This window comes from Heterodontus francisci, chromosome 1 (assembly GCF_036365525.1).
Source record: "Heterodontus francisci isolate sHetFra1 chromosome 1, sHetFra1.hap1, whole genome shotgun sequence".
Lineage (NCBI taxonomy): Eukaryota > Metazoa > Chordata > Chondrichthyes > Heterodontiformes > Heterodontidae > Heterodontus > Heterodontus francisci.
Window position 1 is genome coordinate 211781169 of NC_090371.1, and position 17156 is coordinate 211798324.

Genomic DNA, 17156 nt, shown 5'->3' on the forward strand with positions numbered 1-17156 from the left:
AATAGAAAGCAGAATATTATTTAAATGGCGAGAGACTGCAGGATGCTATGGTACAGAGGGATCTGGGTGTCCTTGTAAATGAATCACAAAACGTTAGCATGCAGGTACAGCAAGTAATTAGGAAGGCAAATGGAATATTGGCACTTACTGCAAGGGGATGGAGTATAAAAGTAGGAAAGTCTTGCTACAACTGTACAGGGCATTGGTGAGACTGCACCTCGAGTACTGCGTACAGTTTTGGTCTCCTTACTTAAGGAGGGATATACTTGCATTGGAAGCAGTTCAGAGAAAGTTCAGGAGGTTAATTCCTCAGTTGTCTTATGAGGAAACGTTGAACAGGTTGGGCATATACTTATTGGAGTTTAGAAGAATGAGAGGTGATTTTATTGAAACGTATAAGATTCTGAGGGGGCTAGACAGGGTAAATCCTGAGAGGATGTTTCCCCTCGTGGGAGAATCCAGAACTAGAGGGCAGAGTTTAAAAATTAGGGGTCGGTCATTTAAAACAGAGATGAGAAGGAATTTCTTCTCTCAGAGGATCATTAATCATTGGAATTCTCTTCCCCAGAGAACAGTAGAGACTGGGCCATTGAATATATTCAAGGCTGAGTTAGACATATTTTTGATCCACAAGAAAATCAATGGCTAATGGAAGCGGGAAAGTGGAGTTAAGGCCACAGTCAGATCAGCCTTGAATTGTGCAGCAGGCTTGAGGGGCCAAATGGCTTACTCCTACTTCTTATGTTCTTATCGTCAGCTGCTTCATCAATGACCTTTCCTCCATCATAAGGTCAGAAGTGAGGATGTTCGCGGTTGATTACACATTGTTCATTCCCAATCACAAGTCCTCAGATACTGAGGCAGTCCACGTCCACTTGCAGCAAGACCTGGACAACATTCAGGCTTGGGCCGATAAGTGGCAAGTGATAATCGTGCAACAAAACTGCCAGACAACGACCATCTCCAACAAGAGAACATCTAACGACCTCCCCTTGAATGTAACAGCATTATCGCTGAATCCCCTACCATCAATATCCCGGGGTCACCATTGACCAGAATCGTAACTGGACCTCCTGACTCCTCAAAGCTTTTCCACCAACTACAAGGCAAAATTTAGGGGTGTGATGGAACACTCTCCACTTGTCTAGCTGAGTGCAGCTCCAATATCACTTTAGAAGTTCAACACCATCCAGGACAAAACAGCCTTCTACAAGATGCACTGCAGCAACTCACCATGCCTCCTTTGAGAACATCTTCTAAACCCGCGAGCACTACCACCTAGAAGGACAAGGATAACAGATGCATGGGAACGCCATCACCTGCAAGTTCCCATTCAAGCCACACACCATCCTGACTTAGAACTACATCGCCGTTCCTTCACTGTCATCAGGTCAAAAACCTGGAACTCCTTTCCCAACAGCACTGCGGATGTATCTATACCATAAGGACTGCAGCGGTTCAAGAAGGCGGCTCACCACCATCTTCTCAAGCGTAATTATGGATGGGCAATAAATCCTGGCCTTGCCAGAAACGCCCACATCCCATGAATGAATTTTTTTAAAAACCTGCTTGATTGGCAACCCAGCCACAACAGGCGAATCATGGCTGCAGTATACACCACCTACAACCCCACCGTCAGGCTCAAATGGAGGTCAGAAGCCCACACTGTGTGGAAAATAGTTACTCACATGTGATTTTCCTCTTATCGACCAATGAATGGCCCAATAGCAGGCTTGCTGTCCAATTAAGGACAGTAGGCGGGCTCTCGAAGCTGGAGGGCCAATCAGAGGTTCTCCAGCTTCAAAGCTGCAGTAGGATACCAAGGCAGGTAAGTGAGGAAGAGGCATCCCAAAATAGAGGCACCCTTTCTCCAACTTTTTCAAAGTTAAAAGGAAAAAAAAAGATTAAGCAGTCTGGCCACCAATGTGGGGCGGGGAGCAGGGGGAGATCATTGCCACAAGGTGGTTTGCAGCTGCACTGCATCCAGGCAGGCAAGGAGGGCCTCTCAGCCTGTCTGGAGTGCTGCCCACCACCCACCCACCCTGGTCTGCCACTGAGAGGCCACCTCCAGGCAACTCAACTCTTCCCCGCCGCTTGCGGGGACCTGGAGGCCGACTGGAAAATTCTAGTCAGTCTCCATTAGTTTGTTAGTTAATAGGTCTTTAACTGGGTCAACTGGTTACCTTCTGCTTGCAGGCGGGTAGCCTTACCTTCCCCCCATCCCGCCTCCGGGAAACGGCCCAGGGGCAGGATGGAGTCAGGGAACTGGCATGCAGGCTGGCGGCATGAAGCTCTGCACCCGGCTGCCTCCGTTCCAGCTCCCAGCAGAGGCTAAAAATCCAGCTCGATAACAACCATAAGATTAGCCATGACATCTCTGGAAAAGGAAATGGTGCGTAATTGTGGAAATAATAGTAAAAGGTTTTTAGCTATGCTGGAAGTCAGAAGTCCATAAAGGTTATGGTAACTAACTTGATTGAATTTTTCGAGGAGGTGACCAGATGTGTAGATGAGGGTAAAGCAGTTGATGTAGTCTACGTGGACTTCAGTAAGGCTTTTGATAAGGTCCCACATGGGAGATTGGTTAAGGTAAGAGCCCATGGAATCCAGGGAAATTTGGCAAATTGGATCCAAAATTGGCTTAGTGGCAGGAGGCAAAGGGTGATGCTCGAGGACTATTTTTGCGAGTGGAAACCTGTGACCAGTGGTGTACCGCAGAGATCGGTGCTGGGACCCTTGCTGTTTGCAGTGTACATTAATGATTTAGATGTGAATATAGGAGGTATGATCAGTAAGTTCGCAGATGACACGAAACTTGGTGGTATCGTAAATAGTGAGGAGGATAACCTTCGATTACAGGACGATATAGATGGGCTGGTAAGATGGGCGGAGCAGTGGCAAATGGAATTTAATCCCGTGAAGTGTGAGGAGATGCATTTTGGGAGGAGTAGCAAGGCAAGGAAATATACAATGGATGTTAGAATCCTAGGAAGTACAGAGGGACCTTGATGTACTTGCCCATAGATCACTGAAGGCAGCAGCACAGGTAGATAAGGTGGTTAGGAAGGCATATGGAATACTTGCCATTATTAGCCGAGGCATAGAATATAACAGCAGGGAAGTTATGAAGGAGCTGTATAAAGCGCTAGTTAGGCCACAGCTGGAGTACTGTGTACAGTTCTGGTCGCCACAGTATAGGAAGGATGTGACTGCATTGGAGACGGTGCAAAGGAGATTCACCAGAATGTTGCCTGAGCTGGAGCATTTCAGTTATGAAGAGAGACTGGATAGGCTAGGGTTGTTTTCCTTGCAGCAGAGAAGGCTAAAGGGGGACCTGATTGAGGTGTACAAAATTATGAGGGGCATAGATAGGAAAAAACATTTTCCCTTAACGGAGGGGTCAATAACCAGGGGGTATAAGGGGCAGGAGGTTTAGAGGGGATTTGAGGAAAAGTTTTTGCACCCAGAGGGTGGTTGGAATCTGGAACACACTACCTGAAGGGGTGGTAGAGGCAGGAACCCTCACAACATTTAAGTAGTATTTAGATGAGCACTTGAAATACCATAGCATACAAGGCTACAGGCCAAGTGCTGGAAAATGGGATTAGAATAGATAGGTGCTTGATGGCCGGCATGGACACGGTGGGCCGAAGAGCCTGGTTCTGTGCTGTGTAACTCTGTGACCCTACAAAATAATGAAAAGATAGCATCCCTATTGACAGATTACTTCAGTTTAACTAATTGGGGGGGACCTGAGGACAAGAAGTTTAAACTATCTTTTCGTAGAAATAGATGATGTCACGTTGTTCTTCTTTTTCATAGAGAATTGAGAGTCTCTGGAATACATTTCCAGCTGGTGTGATGGCTGCTGTCTCTCTGCATACCTTCAAGAGGGAGATGTCCCAGTTCCTTTATGGGGTAGAGATTGGATGATTTCGGAGGCAAGTACTTTTTATAGGGAAACACTTGGTCGATGTGATCACCTGGACTGATTTCAATCACCTAAGTGGCTCCGAGAGGAATTTTACAGTGTATGTTTCTCTTATTGGCCCTGGGTTTTTTCTCTGATTTTTTTTTTGCCTCTCCCAGCAGATTACTTAGCTGCGGGGGGGGGAGTGTGAGGTGGAGGTGGAAGGTCAGGGGAGACATGAAGCATTAAGCCATGATGGTCCAGCCGTCAAGGTATGGATGGGCAGGCTTGATGGACCAGGTGGTCTTTTCCTACCCATCAATTTTCTATGTTCGCAAAATGCAGGCAATCTTATCTTCCTTCAAAAAGCTAATGATCAAAATAGAACACCACAGATTCCTGAATGACAAAGTGGTGCATCATTCCCTTATTTCACATAACGTTAAAAACAAAGAAACACATGCAGTGCAAGAATCAATCCAGATATGTAAAAATATTGCTTTTCTGTCACATGCTCCACAAGTGCAGTGTGAAATGCTATTTTACCTGCCCACTGCTTCAATATCAAAACAAAACCTCTTGTCTGTGGCGTCGGACTTTTTTCTTGTGCACGATTTAAGAATGAATGCATCCTCATCGCCCTAACAAACAAAAATGCACAAACATTTTATTTTTTTTAAAATAAAAATTTCAAGGATATGTTCAAAACAAACTTCTTTGGTATTATATAGCAGCATCATAAACATTTAAATGTAAAGAAATAAATAGATTAAATTTATATAGGATCTAATTACATCACCAAACATCACAAAACACCACACAGAATTATCATCTGTTGTGTGAGTATATACAGTCATTTATTAACAAACAGCATGTAGTCAATTGTTTTTAGAGATTTAACAATTGTCAAGTTTTAAATGTTTTTCTTACATTTCCTTTCGGTGCCTTTTTCTATTAACAAATCATTCTTTCTGTACCTGATTTGACTCTAATTCATCCAATTCACCCAGCTCTCCATCGTTCCTTTGTTTCTTTCTTAATACTCAAATCACATTGGTTAGGGAGACAGCCATTAACTAAATAGCCCCATTATCACCCTACACTTCCAGCTAGTTACGGCACAACATTTTTCAAGCTGAAGAATGTCGAAAAATGACTAACTAATGGCATGTGTATGGGATTCCCCACTCCAGCAAGTTCCAGCCCTTTTATTTCTGTATATCTGCACCATTGAGACAGTTGTCAGATCTAAACATGATAAATGATTGTAGCAACAACAACAGCAACAACTTGCAATATCTAGTGCTTTTAATGAAATATAACATCCCAAAGCATTTCACAGGATCGTTACTGAACAAAATTCACCACCAAGTGACATAAGGAGATATTAGGACAGGTGACCAAAAGCTTGGTTAAAGAGGTAGGTCTTACCTGTAGACCAAGAGAAAGAGTTGGCCATACACCCTACATCACAGCACAAGCTCTCCTGACTTTCGTTTTGCTCTCAATCAATAAATCAAATTTAGGATGTAAACAGTCTGTTGTTACGCCAACTAATATACAAAATTGTTACTCAGGTATTTTAATTGTCTGACAGATATCCAAAAGCTGGGTCAAAGTGGTAGGTTTTAAGGAGCATCTTAAAACATGAAACAGGTAGAGAGGCGGAGAGAATTTGGAAGGGAACCCCAGAGCTTAGAGCCCAGGCAGCACCACATTAGTGAGTTAACAGAAAACATCAGACTGACAGTTTACAGAGTCATCTTTGAGAATCTCCAGTGAATGAGTTCCTGAATAGTGTGGCAGGCAGTCGGGTGAGGGGGCGGGGAGAAGGGAAGAGCAGGGGCAAGAACGCAGACTAAAAGCAATGCACCACACAAAGGGGTTGGTCAATGCACAACAATTATGGAGCCTGAATTTATTGTCACAGTAACGGTGATGCTAATGGCGCTCACTGTTATTTATGCCAAAATGGCACAGTAACCTCAGAAGGGGGCAGATGCCCGTTAAATCCGAATATCCAAAAGTTGCTTCCAGAGCTGTGCTGCTCCATTAGATTCTTGAAACAGCATTTCATTGTCTGCTTCACCACTGAAATACATGGAATGGTGTGAAGTTGCTGTATTGTGCAGTAGACATGGACTAAACGCACGACAGAAAGTTAAGTCTCGTCATTACAAGTCTAAATATCCTTTTACCAATATGATAAGTGTTAATTACTGCCAATCAACCTATCTGGCACTGAAAATTACCTATTACAAGTGTTTACTCTCATTCCTTCATGTATTAATGGTTTGAGATTTTAAAAATGTCAAATTTAATTTTTTTTTAAACTTATTCTTCCTGTCCCTTTTTTCTCTCTTAAATCAATATTTCTTTCACTGTCTTTATTCATAGAAACATAGAAAATAGGAGCTGGAGTAGGCCATTCGGCCTATTGGGCCTCCTCCGCCATTCAAAAAAGATCATGGCTGATCGTCTAATTCAGTACTCTGTTCCTGCTTTCTCCCCATATCCCTTTGGCATTAAGTAATGTATCTGTCTCCTTCTTGAATATATTTAATGACTTGGTTTCCACCTTCTGGGTGAAGAAATTTCTCCTCATCTCTGTTCTAAATGGCATACCCCATATCCTGAGACTGTGACCCCCGGCTCTGGACTCCCCAGCCATCAGGAACATCCTCCCTGCATCTAGCCTGTTTAGTCCTGTTAGAATTTTATAGGTTTCTATGAGATCCCCTCTCATTCTTCTAAACTCTAGTGAATATAGGCCTAGTCGACCCAATCTCTCCTCATACGTCAATCCTGCCATCCCAGGAATCGGCCTAGTAAATCTTCTTTGCACTCTCTACATGGCAAGAACATCCTTCCTCAGATAAGGAGACTAAAACTGCACACAATACTCTGGATGTGGTCTCACCAAGGCCCTGTATAACTGTAGTAAGACATCCTTGCTCCTGTACTCAAATTCTCTTACAATGAAGGCCCAACATACCATTTGCCTTCCTAACTGCTTGCTGCACCTGAATGTTTGCTTTCAGCGACTGGTGTACAAGGACACCCAGGTCTCGTTGCAGCTCCCCCTTTCCCAATCTATCACCATTCAGATAATAATCTGCCTTTCTGTTTTTACAACCAAAGTGGATAACCTCACATTTATCCACATGATATTGCATCTGCCGTGCATTTGCCCACTTACCCAACTTATCCAAATCACATTGGAACCTCTTTGCATGAAGTATACTTTATTAGTCTATTGCACTTAAGAAATATTTTTCAGTGAATGAATAATCTCATTAGCATATTCTCTTATAAAGTTAGGTTTATCTTTCTCCTCACAGCTCACATTCCCCCCCAGCTTTGTGTCGTCTGCAAACTTGGAAATGTTACATTTAGTTCCCTCACCCAAGTCATTAATATATATTGTGAATAGCTGGGGCCCAAGCACTGATCCCTGCAGTACCCCACTAGTCACTGCCTGCCACCCGGAAAAAGACCCGTTTGTTCCTCTTTCTGTATAGATTATGAATTTAGCCACTCTAACTTATACTTCTTTCTCAATCATTCAATCTGATTGGTTAAGGAGATACATAACAGTTTTCCCTGTTCACTCAGGTCCCAGATGCCCTGGGCAGGATTTTCATTTCCAGCTCCTGACCTCGCTACCAGGATGAAATGGGGGTTGGGAACCTACAAAGGCCAGCGGCAGGACCGAGAGGGCAATTTTGGAGGATAAGTGGCTGCCTCTGGGAACCTATCCAATTAAGGATGGCAGGCGAGCCCCCAAGACAAGAAGGCCAACAGGAGGCTCTCCAGAGGTCCAAGAGAAACAGCCCCACCATCAGAGGGGGGCGCTGAAGTATGTAGGGAGGTGCGAGGGCAGGCACATCCATTCCTGGTTGCTGGCGAAAAATGGGGTAAATAAGATGGCCAAAATGGTGGAGCCATTAGACATGAAGGGGAAAGATGCCACAATAACAGGCAACTTCCACATTGGATCCATGTCTACCCAGCCTACCTCTGGGAGGCCACCATCATTTCACAGACAGTCTCCTGACACGATGGGTACCCTGTGCGCTGGCTGGAAAATCCAGTCAGCGTCGAGAAAGTGCCCTTTAATTAAGCCCTCAAGTAGCTTAATCACAGGCAGGCAGGTGACCATTTCCACTGTCACCCCAACTCCTGAAGAATTTCATGGTGGCAGGAACATGTCGTGGAGCTAGACTGATGGGATTTTCCTTCCATTTTAGGACTCCCATCTCTAGACCCGCCTCCACAGTCATTGAAAATTCAGCCCTGCTTCCCTCATTGCACTGCTAGCAGTTCACTCTTTTGGCAACTAGCCAAGCAAAATGTTTAAAAACCTAAATGTGCAAAGGTAAGTCTTCCTGATGGCAGAAACAGTGAGACGCAAATAGGGGGAGAAAACACGATAAGAAAAAAGCCTAAAACAGAAAGATAAACGTAACTTTATAAGAGAATATGCTAATGAGATTATTAATTCACTGAAAAATATTTCTTAAGTGCAATAGACAAATAAAGTATACTTCATTGTTGTGGAAGTAGTGTTTTTGTGGTGTCATTTTTGACTGAATTTATAAAGCATACTGAAACAGAAAGCTGGCCGGGATCGGAGCGGAGAGACAGAAAGCAGGCCGGGATCGGAGCGGAGAGACAGAAGGCAGGCCGGGATCGGAGCGGAGAGACAGAAGGCAGGCCGGGATCGGAGCGGAGAGACAGAATGTCAGCCAGGATCGGAGTGGAGAAAGAGAAAGCAGGCTGGGATCGGAGTGGAGAAACAGAAAGCAGGCTGGGATCGGAGTGGAGAAACAGAAAGCAGGCCGGGATCGGAGCAGAGAAACAACGTCAGCCGGGATCGGAGCAGAGAGACAGAAAGCAGGCCGGGATTGGAGTGGGGAAACAGAATGTCAGCCGGGATCAGAGCGGAGAAACAGAAGGCAGACCGGGATCGGAGCGGAGAAACAGAAGGCAGGCCGGGATTGGAGTGGGGAAACAGAATGTCAGCCGGGATCAGAGCGGAGAAACAGAAGGCAGACCGGGATCGGAGCGGAGAAACAGAAGGCAGGCCGGGATCGGAGCAGAGAAACAGAATGTCAGCCGGGATTGGAGCAAAGAAACAGAAAGCAGGCTGGGATCGGAGTGGAGAAACAGAAGGCAGACCGGGATCGGAGCGGAGAAACAGAAGGCAGGCCGGGATCGGAGCAGAGAAACAGAATGTCAGCCGGGATTGGAGCAAAGAAACAGAAAGCAGGCCGGGATCGGAGCGGAGAAACAGAAGGCAGACCGGGATCGGAGCGGAGAGACAGAAGGCAGACCGGGATCGGAGCGGAGAGACAGAAGGCAGGCCGGGATCGGAGCAGAGAAACAGAATGTCAGCCGGGATTGGAGCAAAGAAACAGAAAGCAGGCCGGGATCGGAGCGGAGAGACAGAAAGCAGGCAGGGATCGGAGCGGAGAGACAGAAAGCAGGCCGGGATCGGAGCGGAGAGACAGAAAGCAGGCCGGGATCGGAGCGGAGAGACAGAAAGCAGGCCGGGATCGGAGCGGAGAGACAGAAAGCAGGCCGGGATCGGAGCGGAGAGACAGAAAGCAGGCCGGGATCGGAGCGGAGAGACAGAAAGCAGGCCGGGATCGGGGCGGAGAGACAGAAAGCAGGCCGGGAGCGGAGCGGAGAGACAGAAAGCAGGCCGGGAGCGGAGCGGAGAGACAGAAAGCAGGCCGGGAGCGGAGCGGAGAGACAGAAAGCAGGCCGGGATCGGAGCGGAGAAACAGAAAGCAGGCCGGGATCGGAGCGGAGAAACAGAAAGCAGGCTGGGATCGGAGCGGAGAGACAGAAAGCAGGCCGGGATCGGAGCGGAGAGACAGAAGGCAAGCCGGGATCGGAGCGGAGAGACAGAATGTCAGCCAGGATCGGAGCGGAGAGACAGAATGTCAGCCAGGATCGGAGTGGAGAAACAGAAAGCAGGCTGGGATCGGAGTGGAGAAACAGAAAGCAGGCTGGGATCGGAGTGGAGAAACAGAAAGCAGGCTGGGATCGGAGTGGAGAAACAGAAAGCAGGCCGGGATCGGAGCAGAGAAACAACGTCAGCCGGGATCGGAGCAGAGAGACAGAAAGCAGGCCGGGATTGGAGTGGGGAAACAGAATGTCAGCCGGGATCAGAGCGGAGAAACAGAAGGCAGACCGGGATCGGAGCGGAGAAACAGAAGGCAGGCCGGGATCGGAGCAGAGAAACAGAATGTCAGCCGGGATTGGAGCAAAGAAACAGAAAGCAGGCTGGGATCGGAGTGGAGAAACAGAAGGCAGACCGGGATCGGAGCGGAGAAACAGAAGGCAGGCCGGGATCGGAGCAGAGAAACAGAATGTCAGCCGGGATCGGAGCGGAGAAACAGAAAGCAGGCCGGGATCGGAGCAGAGAAATATTGATTGGCAACTCTTTAGATCGAATAGTTTGGATGGGGTAGTGTTTGTGCAGTATGTCCAGGAAGCTTTTCTGACTCAGTATGTAGACTGCCCGACCAGAGGGGAGGCAATATTGGATTTGGTACTAGGTAATGAACCAGGGCAAGTGATAGAGCTGTTGGTGGGCGAGCACTTTGGAGATAGTGATCACAATTCTGTAGCATTCACTGTGGTAATGGAGAGGGATAGGTATGTGCAACAGGGCAAGGTTTACAATTGGGGGAAGGGTAGATATGATGCTGTCAGGCAGGAACTGAGGAGCATAAGTTGGGAGCATATGCTGGCAGGGAAGGGCACGGTCGAAATGTGGAACTTTTTCAAGGAGCAGATAGTAGGGGCCATTGATAAGCATGTCCCTGTCAGACAGGGAAGGGATGGTCATGTGAGGGAACCGTGGTTGACAAGAGAGGTTGAGAGTCTTGTTAGGAAGAAGAAGGATGCGTATATAAGGTTGAGGAAAAAGGGCACAGGCATAGCTCTGGAGGGATACAAGATGGCCAGGAAGGATCTGAAGAAAGGGATTAGGAGAGCTAAGAGAGGGCATGAAAAATGCTTGGCGGGTAGGATAAAAGAAAACCCCAAGGCCTTTTACGCGTATGTCAGAAATATGAGGATGACTAGGGGGACCGTAGGTCCGGTCAAGGACAATAGCGGGAGACTGTGTGTTGAGCCGGAAGAGATAAGTGAGGTTTTGAATGAGTACTTCTCTTCGGTATTTACGAATGAGAAGGGGTGTATTACTGAAGAGGACGGTGTGAAACAGACTGGTAAGCTCGAGGAAGTGCTCGTTAGGAGGGAAGATGTGTTGGGGTTTTTGAATAACTTGAAGATAGACAAGTCTCCCGGGCCTGACGGGGTATATCCAAGGATGTTATGGGAAGCAAGGGATGAAATTGCAGAGCCGCTGGCAATGATCTTTTCATCTTCTCTGTTGACGGGGGTGGTACCAGGTGATTGGAGGGTGGCAAATGTTGTGCCCCTGTTCAAGAAAGGGAATAGGAACAACCCTGGGAATTACAGGCCAGTTAGTCTTACTTCGGTGGTAGGCAAGTTGATGGAAAAGGTGCTGAGGGATAGGATTTCTGAGCATCTGGAAAGACACTGCTTGATTCGGGACAGTCAGCACGGTTTTGTGAGGGGTAGGTCTTGCCTCACAAGCCTGATTGAATTCTTTGAGCAGGTGACCAAGCAAGTGGATGAGGGTAAACCAGTGGATGTGGTGTACATGGATTTTAGTAAGGCATTTGATAAGGTCCCCCATGGTAGACTTATGGAGAAAGTCAGGAGGCATGGGATAGTGGGGAATGTGGCCAGTTGGATTAAGAATTGGCTAACTGATAGAAGGCAGAGAGTGGTCTTAGATGGTAAATACTCAGCCTGGAGCCCAGTTACCAGTGGCGTGCCACAGGGATCAGTTCTGGGTCCTCTCCTGTTTGTGATTTTTATTAACGACTTGGATGAGGAAGTCGAAGGGTGGGTCAGTAAATTTGCAGATGATACAAAGGTTGGTGGAGTTGTGGATACCGAGGAGGGCTATTGTCGTCTGCAAAGGGACTTGGATAGGTTGCAGTGCTGGGCTGAAAAGTGGCAGATGGAGTTTAACCCTGAAAAGTGTGAGGTCGTCCATTTTGGAAGGACAAACACGAATGCAAAATACTGGGTTAACGGTAGGGTTCTTGGGCATGTGGAGGAGCAGAGAGACCTTGGGGTCTATGTGCATAGATCGTTGAAAGTTGCAACTCAAGTGGATAGGGCTGTGAAGAAGGCATATGGGGTGTTAGCGTTCATTAGCAGAGGGATTGAATTTAAGAGCCGTGAGGTGATGATGCAGCTGTACAGGACCTTGGTAAGGCCTCATTTGGAGTACTGTGTGCAGTTCTGGTCGCCTCATTTTAGGAAGGATGTGGAAGCCTTGGAGAGGGTGCAGAGGAGATTTACCAGGATGTTGCCTGGAATGGAGAATAAGTCTTACGAGGAAAGGCTGAACATTCTAGGCCTCTTCTCATTAGAACGGAGAAGGATGAGGGGTGACATGATAGAGGTTTATAAGATGATCAGGGGAATAGATAGGGTAGACAGTCAGAAACTTTTTCCCCGGGTGGAGCAAAGCGTTACAAGGGGTCATAAATTTAAAGTGAAGGGTGGGAGATATAAGGGGGATGTCAGGGGAAGGTTCTTTACCCAGAGAGTGGTCGGGGCATGGAATGCCTTGCCTGGGGAAGTTGTTGAGTCAGAAACTTTAGGGACTTTCAAACGGCTTTTAGATAGGTATATGGATAAGGGAGAATGATGGGGTATAGATTAAATTGTCCTTGACAGAGGACAAAGGATCGGCACAACATCGTGGGCCGAAGGGCCTGTTCTGTGCTGTATTTTTCTATGTTCTATGTTCTATGTTCTAAACAACGTCAGCCGGGATCGGAGCGGAGAGACAGAAAGCAGGCCGGGATTGGAGTGGAGAAACAGAAGGCAGACCGGGATCGGAGCGGAGAAACAGAAGGCAGACCGGGATCGGAGCGGAGAAACAGAAGGCAGGCCGGGATCGGAGCGGAGAAACAGAATGTCAGCCGGGATTGGAGCAGAGAAACAGAAAGCAGGCCGGGATCGGAGCGGAGAGACAGAAAGCAGGCCGGGATCGGAGCGGAGAGACAGAAAGCAGGCCGGGATCGGAGCGGGGAGACAGAAAGCAGGCCGGGATCGGAGCGGAGAGACAGAAAGCAGGCCGGGATCGGAGCGGAGAAACAGAAAGCAGGCCGGGATCGGAGCGGAGAGACAGAAAGCAGGCCGGGATCGGAGCGGAGAGACAGAAAGCAGGCCGGGATCGGAGCGGAGAGACAGAAAGCAGGCCGGGATCGGAGCGGAGAGACAGAAAGCAGGCCGGGATCGGAGCGGAGAGACAGAAAGCAGGCCGGGATCGGAGCGGAGAGACAGAAAGCAGGCCGGGATCGGAGCGGAGAGACAGAAAGCAGGCCGGGATCGGAGCGGAGAGACAGAAAGCAGGCTGGGATCGGAGCGGAGAGACAGAAAGCAGGCCGGGATCGGAGCGGAGAGACAGAAAGCAGGCCGGGATCGGAGCGGAGAGACAGAAAGCAGGCTGGGATCGGAGCGGAGAGACAGGAAGCAGGCCGGGAGCGGAGCGGAGAGACAGAAAGCAGGCCGGGATCGGAGTGGAGAAACAGAAAGCAGGCTGGGATCGGAGCAGAGTAACAGAAAGCAGGCCGGGATCGGAGCGGCCGAGAGTCTGAACTAAATGGGAGGAAAAAATAAAATCGAGAAGCGACATCACAGGACAAGGAATCAAGTGAGGTGAGTATACCAGTAAGCCTGTAATTCAATCTAAATTAATCAACTATAAAGTAAGACTTGATCGATTAATTAGCATAAAAAACTTTTAAAAATCAAATTGGATTTAATCATATAATTAAAATCAGTGGGCAATCAGATTTAAGGGATAAAGTTAAAATTAAATAACACGGTACAGTAACACTAAAGGGTACTGAATTTTTCAGTAAATTAAAATTTAAAGTTTTTAGATAACAAGAGTTAAGTAAAAACATTTCAGTTAACCTCCCTATAAAATAAAGTGATGTCAGCACAAGGGAAGCAGGTGATCCATGAGTCGCTGATGAGACTTCGTCAATTTAAGCAGCAAGTTTAATAGACCAATAATAAATAGAGGCATGGCAGGGCCCCTCAGTCCTGTGGAGTGTGCACCCTGTTCCACATGGGAACTCCAGGACACTTCTCGTATCTTGGATAACCAAATGTACAGATGTGTTGTCAGCTGCAGCAACTTTGAGCTCCAGGTTCCGGAGCACTGGTGTCACTGCGGTACATCTGCAAAGCTGGGTTTCGTGGATAACATGTTTATAGACGTGGTCACCCCTCAGTTTAAGGGTATGCAGAAATAGAGGGAATGGATGACTGCCAGGCAGTCAAGGAGGACCAGGCAAGTAGTGCAGGAGTCCCCTGACTGCATCCCCCTCTCCAACTAGTATTCAGTTCTAGGAGGAAGATTGGGAAATCAACAGTGATAAGGGATACAACAGGTGTTTCTGCAGCTGCAGCCATGAATTCAGGGTGGTATATTGCCTCGCTGGTGTCAGGGTAAAGAATGTCACTGAGTGGCTGCAGAGGGCTGAGGGGGAAGGATGAATAGCCAATGGTTGTGGTGCATATCAGTACCAACCACATAGGGAGAAAGAGGGATGAGGTCCTGTAGGCAGAGTTTATGCAGCTAGGAGAGAAACTAGCAAGCAGGACCTCAAAAGGTAGTAATCTCCAGATTGCTTCTGGTGCCATGTGCTAGTGAGTAGTAGAAACAGGAGGACAGAGCAGATGAATGCATGGCTGGAGAGATGGTGCAGGACGGAGGGCTTTAGATTCCGGGGACATTGGGACCTTTTCTGGGGGAGATGGGAGCTGTACAGGATGGACAGGTTGCACCTGAACAGAGCTGGGAACAACGACCTTGTGGGAAAATTTGCTATTGTGCTATTGGGGAGGGTTTAAACTAACTTGGTAGGGGTGTGGAACCAGGAGATAAAATTGAGAGAGGAAAAACAAAGTGCACAGAAAATTGGGAGAGTCAAGATAGCACTAGAGTAGGAAATAGTAAGGTATTAGATGAGGTCTGAGTAAGAGGGAATGTAATGAGGGTTAAATTAGGTTTATCATGAGTGTATGTGAATGCGAGGAGTGTGGTAAATAAGATTGGTGAGTGGCAGGCGCAGGTTACCACATGGGAATATGACACTGGCGATAATGGAGACCTGGCTAAATAAAGGGCAGGACTGGGTATTAAATATTCCTGGATACAAGGTGTTCAGGAAAGATAGAGAAGCAATGGAAGGAGGAGGGGTAGCTATATTGATTAAGGAGAACATTACAGTGCTGGAAAGAGAGGATGTCCTAAATGAGTCAAGGACAGAATCTATTTGGTTAGAGTTAAGAAACAATGCTGGGTGTATTCTATAGACCACCAGCTAGTGGGAAAGATATAGAAGAACAAATTTGCAAGGAAATTCCTGAAAGAAGCAATAATTATAGAGTAGTTATAATGGGGTAATTTAATTATCCCAATATAGACTAGGATAGGAATAGAGTAAAGGGCAGAGAAGAGGAAGAGTTTATGAAGTGCGTTCAGGAAAATTTTCTAGATCAGTACGTTTCTGGCCCAACGAGATAGGAGGCATTGCTAGATCTGGTTCTGGGGAATGAGGTGGGGCAAGTGGATCAGTTGTCAGAACATTTAGGGGACAGCGATCATAGTATAAGGTTTAGGTTGGCTATGGGAAAGGAGGAGGAGTAATCCAGAGTAAAATTAATTAATTGTGGGAGGGCTCAGGTAAATTGGAATCGGATTGTCAGGCAATTCTATAATACAGCATTGGGCTGCCTTTAAAGAGGAGATAGTTCGGGTGCAGTCAAGATAGATTCCCACAATGGGGAAAGGTAGGACAAACAAATCCAGAGCTCCCTGGATGAAAAAACAGATAGAAATATGAAGCAGAGAAAGGGTGCATATGACAGATGTCAGGTACATAATACAATTGAGAACCAGGCTGAATATAGAAAGTTCAGAGAGGAAGTGAAAAAAAGCAGAGAGAGAGTATGAGAAGAGACTGGCACCTAACATAAAAGGGAATACAAAAGTCTTCTACAGGCATATAAATATAAAAGGGTGGTAAAAGGAGGAGTGGGGCCGATTAGGGACCAAGAAGGGGATCTACGCATGGAGGCAGAAGGCATGGCTGAGGTACTAAATGAGTACATCGCATCCGTCTTGACCAAGGAAGAAGATACTGCCCAAGTCATAGAGAAAGAGGAGATGGTTGAAACACTGGATGGGCTAAAATTGATAAAGAGGAGGTATTAGATAGGCTGGATATACTAAAGTTGATAAGGCACCAGGACCGGATGAGATGCATCCAAGGATACAGAAGCACTGGCCATAATCTTCCAATCTTCCTTTGACACAGGGTTGGTGTCAGCTGACTGGAGAATTGCAAATGTTAGACCTTTGTTTTCAAAGACGGTACAAGGATAAGCCCAGCAACTAAAGGCCAGTCAGTTTAACCTCAGTGGTAGGAAATCTTTCAGAAACAATATTCGGGACAAAATTGTCACTTGAACAAATGTGGATTAATTAAGGAAAGGCAGCATAGATTTGTAATTAAAACTGTGTTTAACTAACCTGCTTGAGTTTTTTGATGATGTAATAGAGAGAGTTGATGAGGGTAATGTAGTTGATGCAGTGTATATGGACTTTCAAAAGGCATTTGATAAAGTGCCACAAAACAGGCTTGCCAGCAAAGTTAAAGCCGGTGTAATAAAAGGGACAGTAGCAGCATGGATACAAAGTTGGCTGAGTGACAGGAAACAAAGAGTAATGGCGAACGGTTGTTGGAGGAAGATGCATGGTGAGGTCCCCCAGGGGTCGGTGTTAGGACCACTACTTTTCTTGATCTATATTAATGACCTTAACTTGGGTGTACAGGACACATTTGCAGATGACACAAAACTTGGAAGTATTGTGAATTGTGAAGAGGATAGTGATAAATTTCAAGACGACATTGACAGACTGGTAGAAGGGGTGGACAAATGGCAGATAAAATTGAATGCAGAGAAGTGTGAAGCGATTCACCTTGGCAGGAAGAACAAGGAGAGGCAATATGAAATAAAAGGTACAATTCTAAAGGGGGCGCAGGAACAAAAGGACCTAGGGGTACATGTGCACAAATCATTGAAGGTGGTAGGGCAGGTT

The 17156-nt window shown here is 46.7% G+C and overlaps 1 protein-coding gene across 3 annotated transcripts in view; it reads right to left on the reverse strand.

Annotated features, from left to right (window-relative positions):
- Nucleotides 1–17156, reverse strand: part of arhgap10 (Rho GTPase activating protein 10) — a 270345-nt gene that overhangs the window by 87551 nt on the left and 165638 nt on the right. For all 3 annotated transcript variants that reach the window (XM_068041246.1, XM_068041258.1, XM_068041249.1), the window contains one exon: nucleotides 4457–4551. In XM_068041246.1, coding sequence (XP_067897347.1) covers nucleotides 4457–4551 — 95 coding nt within the window. The remainder of the gene's footprint in view (nucleotides 1–4456; nucleotides 4552–17156) is intronic.